This window comes from Pteronotus mesoamericanus, unplaced genomic scaffold (assembly GCF_021234165.1).
Source record: "Pteronotus mesoamericanus isolate MK-2021 breed Mesoamerican mustached bat unplaced genomic scaffold, CSHL_Meso_final scaffold_636, whole genome shotgun sequence".
Lineage (NCBI taxonomy): Eukaryota > Metazoa > Chordata > Mammalia > Chiroptera > Mormoopidae > Pteronotus > Pteronotus mesoamericanus.
In genome coordinates this window covers 4,502,882-4,509,945 of record NW_026555324.1, presented here as the reverse complement: position 1 = coordinate 4,509,945, position 7,064 = coordinate 4,502,882, and the positions used below count along the sequence as shown (strand labels likewise).

Below are 7,064 nucleotides of genomic sequence, written 5' to 3'. Positions count from 1 at the left end.
TGAACCATAAAACATCATGCTAAGTGCAAGAAGCTAGCCCTGGCTAGGTAACTCAGCTGGTTAGAGCGTTGTCCCCATACACCAAGGTTGTGGGTTCGATCCCCAGTCCAGGCACACACAAGAATCAACCAATGAATGCATAAATAAGTGGAAAAACAAATTGATGTTTCTCTCTCTTTCTCCCTTCCTCTCTCTCTCTAAAATCAATTTTTAAAAATAATACTTAAAAAAAAGGCTAAACACACAAAGACAAATACTTTTTGATTCTATTTATATGAAGTGCTATGGCAAATCCACAGAGACAAAAAGGAGAATGGTGGTTTCCAGAAGCTGGGAGGAGGGAGGAGTGGGGAGTCAGTGTTTGACGGAGACACGGTTTCGGTTTGCGGAGATGGTCAAGTTCTGGAAATGGACGGTGGGATGGTTGCACCACAGTGTGAATGTGCTACTGCCACTGAGGGGGGCACTTGAAATGGCTAAAAGGGTATATTTTATGTTATGTCTATTTTACCACAACAAAAAAGAATGTTTTAATGCTCCCATGAATGTGAAAGCAGGTGTGGGGGTGGAGGATGAGGACCTGTATTCATATTTGTTTGTAAATATGCACAGACATTCTGGAAAGATACTCAGGAAATCAAGAGCAGTGGGTTATCAGTGGGGGAAAGGAGGGGAACTGAGATGGGAAAGGGATTCGACAGCATAACCATTTTTACACTTTTTGTTTCTTGACACATCTGAGTGTATTAACTATTCAAAAACAAAATTAGTTAAAAAGTTTGGAGAGGGAGGCTTTATTCAAGATTGGTGAGGTTCGGGTGTATTTTTACATGGACCAAAATAACAACGATAATGAAATAATAATGATATGGGTAGCACACAGCATCTCTTAATTCTTTATGGATTAGCTTCCTATGGCTGCTGTAAGAGACTGCCACAAATTGGGTGGCTTGCAGAAGCCGGAATTTATTCTTTCGCTGTCCTGGAGACAAGGAGTCCAAAATCACGATGCCAGCTCCCTTCGAAGGCTCGAGTGGAGCATCCTGCTTTATCTCTTCTAGCTTTTGGCAGCTCCAGGAATGACTTGCCTTTTTGGCTACTTGACTCCAATCTCTGCCTCTGTCTTCGCATAGCCTTCTGTCTGCATCTTCAACACTTGTTACTAGGTTTAGGATCCACCCAGATAATCCAGGACGATCTCATCTCCAAGTCCTTAATTATATCTGCAAAGGCCCTTTGTCCAAATAAGACCATATTCAGAGGTCCTGGATGTTAGGACAGGGCCCTATCCTTCTGCAGGCCACTATTCAACCAGCTGCACTCCTGTGTGCTCTGCAGGGCGCTAAATCTCACCAAAGTCCTCAGCAAATCTCATCAAAGTCCTCAGCACAGCCGCGCAGAGTAGAAAGGCTTATTGTCTCCATCTAGCCCATGAACTCAGAGAAGTGCAGCATCTTGCTCAAGGTCATACAAGAATCAGGATTCAAACCCAGCTGTGTTGGGCTTGAAACTCTGATTCTGTGTGAGGCACAAAAGAGGTTTCTGGTTCTGAGTCAAAGTTGGACAATGAGGCAGCACAGATTCCTGTCACGTCTGCTCTTAGCCAGCCCCTGGGCCAGGCACTGGTGATAAGGGGAAAAGGAAAGAGGGTGTGACCCTGGAGAGTCACTGGGAGAAGAGACCAGGGGGAGAGGGATTACTCATCAGCCCTTTTGAAGCGGTAAAATCAACTATGACTCCTACCTCCGGCAGTGCTGCCCTTGGCCCAAAGCATCCACAGGGGGCAACCAAGGCCAGAAGTTTGTCATGAAGAAAAGGTCAAAGGAAGAAAGTTCAAATCCAGAAGGAACGTGTCAAGTACAAATAACATTTAAGCAGCACTACTGCATACCACAGGCTGTTTTATGAATTTGACATACTCATCGAATCCTCCCTGTTTTACAGTTGAGGAAATCAAGGCACCAAAAAGGTTATGTGAATTGCCCGAAGTCACACAGCAGGAAACAGAGACGGGATTGAAACCCAACTCTGCCCATTAGCAGAGGCCGTATTGTTTTTAAACATTGAAGTGAAATTGATATAACAAAATTAACCATGTTAAAATGAACGTTCAGTGGCAGTATTTCTCAGTGCTGTGCAACCATCACCTCTGTCTAATTCCAAAACATTTTCATGACTCCAAAGAAAAACCCAGTAGCAATTGCTCCCCATTCCTCCCTCCTCCCGAGCTTGTCAGGGTGGCCGAGTGGTCTAAGGCGCCAGACTCAAGCATCTGCTTCCCTCCCTCCTCCCAACCCTTGGCACCACTGGTCTAACTGTCTCTATGGATTTGCCTACCTGGACATTTCATATCCACAGAATCACACAGTATGTGACCTTTTGTGCCTGGCTTCTCTCAGTCAGTATCATGTTTTTGAGGTTCATCCACATTGCAGCATGTATCAGAACTTCGTTCCTTTTTAAGGCCGAGTAACGTCTTCTACTGTATGGATGGAGCACATTTTGTTTATCCATTCATCTGGTGATGGACATTTGGGTTTCTGTTTTTTGACTGTACTGAGTACTGCTGCTCTGAATGTGTGTGTGCAGTAATGCACGTGTAATGTTTACAATGGTTAATATTATTTTATATGAATTTTACCTAAATATTAAAAAAAGAAAGTAATGCCATCAGCTGAGAGGGCCTAGAAGCAATTGCATAACGCCCCACCCCTAGTGGTAATGAACACACCCAGCACTCAGACCTTGGTTTCTCAGTGCCGTTCTCCAGTAAACGGAATCCAGGCTCCTTGGGGAAATGGCCAATTCCAGGACTGGGGTATGGAAAACCCAAGATGAGCCTGGGACATCTTGTGGTGCTAAAAAGTAAGAAAGTGCTAAAAACAAACAAACAAACAAAAATGGAGTCATGTCGAAAGAACAGTGCCTTAAATAAAATGCTTACAGCAGTGGCCAACTGAAAGAGCTCCCAGTGGCCAAAGCTGGAACAATTTGGGCAACAAAATAAATGACAATAGGACTGGATTACAACCCACAAACTAAAACATCTCTGACCAGTGTGGCTCAGTGTGTTGGGCATCCTCCTGCAAACTGAAAGGTCGCTGGTTTGATTCCCAGTCAGGGCACGAGCCTGGGTTGTGGGCCAGGCCCCTGGTTGTTTCTCTCCCATGTGGATGTTTCTCTCCCTCTATCTCCCTCCCTTTCCTTCTCTCTAAAAAATAAATAATAAAATCTTAAAAGAGAAAAACAAAGACTAAAATAACTTCACGAATCCATATGGGTATGAAGAAACGATTGAATAAACAAATCAATGGAGACAGAACAACTCCTCCTTATGTAAGAATTCCAAATAATAAATAATTGTACGTGTAGAAGGAATGAGATAAATGGAAAACTACTAATGAACAAAAATAAACAAATCACAGGAATAATTTCCACACACATGATCCACCAATGAATGTAAAAGCAGTGGGGGAACTTTGATGGGAAATGGGATCTTTGCGGGGCCTCAAAGTACCTCAGCCAAAGTATTTATCCATTTTTTGCATTTTTTATCACAGTTTTAACGTAAGGCCACCAATTCTTCCATACTCCTCCTCCCCCCAGACAATGGAGCTTCATTGCCCTGCCCTGGGGGGAGGCCAAGAGCGTTCTGTTCTGGGACTTGAGCAGTGGTTACAGAAGTGTGTTCTGTTTGTGAAAATTCTTCCAGGTGTCCACTTGTGATCTGTGCAATTTTCTGTATGTGCAACAAAAAGTTCAATTTGTTCAGGTGCAACAAAGAAAAAACAGGAAAGGAAAAGAGACAGACTCAGCTATCTGTTTTAGAGAGGCATGTGTTGGTGTTAAAACTGTAATGAAAAACAAAGAAATGATGAGACCTAATCTGCTTGGCAGTTACCTCCGGGAAAAGCCAGGGATGGTGATCAGAGAGGATATGGGGGAGGGGACGGACATCTGTGTTGCTGGCACCGTCCCGTTTCCTGATCAGAGTGATGATGACACAGGTGTTCAGTTTTTAATGATTATTTAAATTGCACGTGTAAGGCGATTTCAGTGGTATCCTGGAGCCAGCTGCACTGACTTGTGAGGATGGATTTCAACTCTCCAGGAATTTGGGGACATCACAGTGACATCACATTGGTAGCTTGAAATTAGCTGGAAACGGACAACTGCTACAAATCAGTTGGGTTTGTTTGTTGTTGTTTTTTTTCTAGAGAGCCCATTTTTAAACATTTCCCAGGACATCACAGCTCCTCTAAGTATATGGTACTCATTAAGCATTTTTAATTGTGAAAAAAATACATGCAACATAAATTTCACCATCTTAACTACTTTCATGTGTTCGGTTTGGCGGCAGTAAGTCCGTTCACACTGTTGTGCGGCCACCCCCACCATCCATCTCCAGAACTCTTTTCATCTTGCAAAACTGAAACTCTGTATGTGTATGTGTGTGTATATATATTTTTTAATCCTTAAAGTTTGCCCTCGGAGAGCATGAATTCTAGAGTCAGATAGCTTTCCACCGCCCCCCCCCATATACCAGCTGACCTTGGGCACCTTCTGTCCCCACTCAGTTTCCTCATCCGCACTGTGGGTATCATCTGAGCCCTGATCTCATAGCCTAGTGGCTCTCTAAAGTGTTTCCTGGACCAGCAGCATTAGCGTGGCCTGGAAAGTTTTCTCAGATGCTCTGCAGGTGGACCTAGCCATTTGGGTTTTATCAAGCCCTCCAGAAGGTCCTGGGGCTTGCTCAGATTTGAGAACCGTTATCCTGATGGTCAGGAGAATTAAATAGATCACACAAATATAAAATGTTTAGAGCAGTGCTTGGTTCCAAGCCCACGCTGTGTAAGGGCTCGTTATTGTTGTTGTTGCTGTTGTAGAGGAGGCCCCGACCCCTGCGGTGGGGAGGGTCTGGCTGCTCCTTCTCTCTTGGCCTTGTGGGGGGTCTAGGTTCCTCGTCTCTGCTGAATCGAGGCCTTCTTGCATCTCTCTGTTGAAGATGACAGTGAGCCAAACCATGTCACCCCATCCCTGGTGAAAGGTTATCTCTTAGTCCAGGGAGACAGGAAAGGTCAGGGTTGTCCAGGGGCACGCGCGCCTCCCCTCTGCTGGAGGAGATAAAGGAGGTCACTTGGTTCCTACACAGCAGGCAGGGGGAGCCTGGGTGTATAAATGGGGGACCAGGAAGCAGCAGAGGCACTGACCGCTGGAAAACTTCCTCGCTGTGCCCACCCTCGCGTCCCAGGCGTCCCTGTCCAGCATGGCTAAGCACCCAGTGCTGCTGCTGCTGGCCGTGTGGGTGCTGGCCGGGCGGCTGTGGCTGGAAGCTGAGGCGCGGGGAGCACCCTATGGTGTGAAGCTTTGCGGCCGGGAATTCATCCGGGCAGTCATCTACACCTGCGGAAGCTCCCGGTGGAGGCGGTCGCTCATCCTGGCCCGTGAAGCAACGGGTGAGGCTGAGGGTCGTAGCGGAGGGGAGGAAGGGGGAACATGGGACATGGGATGGGCCCAAGTAGACAGAGACAAAGATGAGACCAGGGGCCGGGGAGGTAAGCCCCTGCCCACGACTTGAGGCTGAGGAGGCCTGCCCATTCCCGAAGCTGAGCCAGTTGGCTGGGCTGCAAAGCTGGGACGGGGGCTGCAAGCCACCTCCACTGGCTGAACGTCAAAGGACAGAGTGCTATTCCTGGGGCCCATCCTATGTGCCCAGCTCCACACTGAGCAAGGCTGCTGCTTGCGGGACTCCAGGAGGACACTGCTCAGAGGCTGACACTGAAGTGCTCCTCCCCACCCCTAGGCAAAGGTGGTGTAGGGGTAGGTTGTGTCCAAAGCCAGATGTTGCCACCTATTGGGTGACCCTCCCACCAAGTGCTTCTCCTCTCTGACCCTCTTTGTCTGCAAATGGAAAGCAGAGTCCTGGCATCTCACAAGTTTGTTCCATGGCAAAACTGAATCAGAAACAGATAAGAACACAGTCCAAGGAAGGCAGGAGGTTCAGTTTGGGCTCAAGAGCGGGGCATGGAGTCTAAATTCTGAAAGGGCAGGGGTCTGGCAGAAAAATAGATGTTGGTGATGATGATGATGATAATGGTATGAATGTGAACCTAGACAACATGCTGCCTGGATTCAAATAGCAGCTCTACAATTCAGTAGCTGTGTGTTTTCGGAGAGTTACTCTACCAAATTGGGCCTCAGTGTGAGTCTCTGGAAAATGAGGTCATAATAACAGCACCCACCTCATGGGTCTGTCATTAAGAGGAATAATGGCATTTACTCATGAAAACCCTTAAAACAGTGGCACACAGTTAGTGCTCGATAAATGCTCAATGCCATTTTGAGTATATATCATGTGCCAGACACAGTCCTAAGTTCTTGTTTTGTTTTTTTTTAAATGAGTATTAATTAACTTATCTACTCTCTATGAAACCCTAGAAGGTAGGAGCTATTATTTTCCTCATTTTGCAGACAAGGAAACTGAGACTCAGAGAAGTAAATTCACTTGCTCAGGATTATATTAGGCTGGATCGGTGCTTAATCAGTCTGGATCCCAGACGTATGGCCTTAACCATCAGGTCCTCAATAAATAAAGAGTAAGGGAAAAGAAATAACAGGGAAGTCAAGCTCAGTGAAGTTGAATGTTCTAGCCCTCGAAGCTGGAAGCTAGGCCTGAGTGGAATCAAAACCTTGAACCATACAACTGTGCCACAAGAACAGAAAAGTAGCTGGACCAACCAGGAGCCCTGACTTTGGGTGTGACATAAACTGAGCCCCAAGCATTAACCCCTTTCATCTTCTGCAGGCGATGCCTTCCCAGACGCAGAACCTGATGCAGACACCGGGCTGGATGAGGCAGTGGCCTCCCGCGAGTGGCTGGCCCTGGCCAAGGCCCCAGAGACCTTCTATGGGAGCCGACCCAGCTGGCAGGGGACCCCAGGGGCTCTGCGGCACAGCCGAGATGTCCTCGCTGGGCTCCCCAGCAACTGCTGCAAGTGGGGTTGCAGCAAGAGTGAAATCAGCAGGCTCTGCTAGACCTGCAGGCTGGGCAGCCTGGGTTACCA

General features: G+C 46.9%; 1 protein-coding gene across 1 annotated transcript; it reads left to right on the top strand.

The window, feature by feature from the left end:
- The first annotated feature begins 5,188 nt into the window (after positions 1-5,188).
- On the top strand, positions 5,189-7,035 carry RLN3 (relaxin 3). The gene is made up of 2 exons (XM_054562064.1): positions 5,189-5,456; positions 6,806-7,035. Exons 1-2 carry the CDS (start codon positions 5,267-5,269, stop codon positions 7,033-7,035), a joined length of 420 nt encoding a protein of 139 aa, XP_054418039.1. The 5' UTR covers positions 5,189-5,266.
- Positions 7,036-7,064: the final 29 nt, after the last annotated feature.

What these genes read in the sequence shown, in the direction of transcription:
- RLN3 (XM_054562064.1), top strand. Translation starts at nt 5,267, where the DNA reads ATGGCTAAGCACCCAGTGCTGCTGCTGCTGGCCGTGTGGGTGCTGGCC. An exon ending in CCTGGCCCGTGAAGCAACGG is followed by an intron (nt 5,457 to 6,805) that starts GTGAGGCTGAGG and finishes CATCTTCTGCAG; the next exon opens with GCGATGCCTTCCCAGACGCA.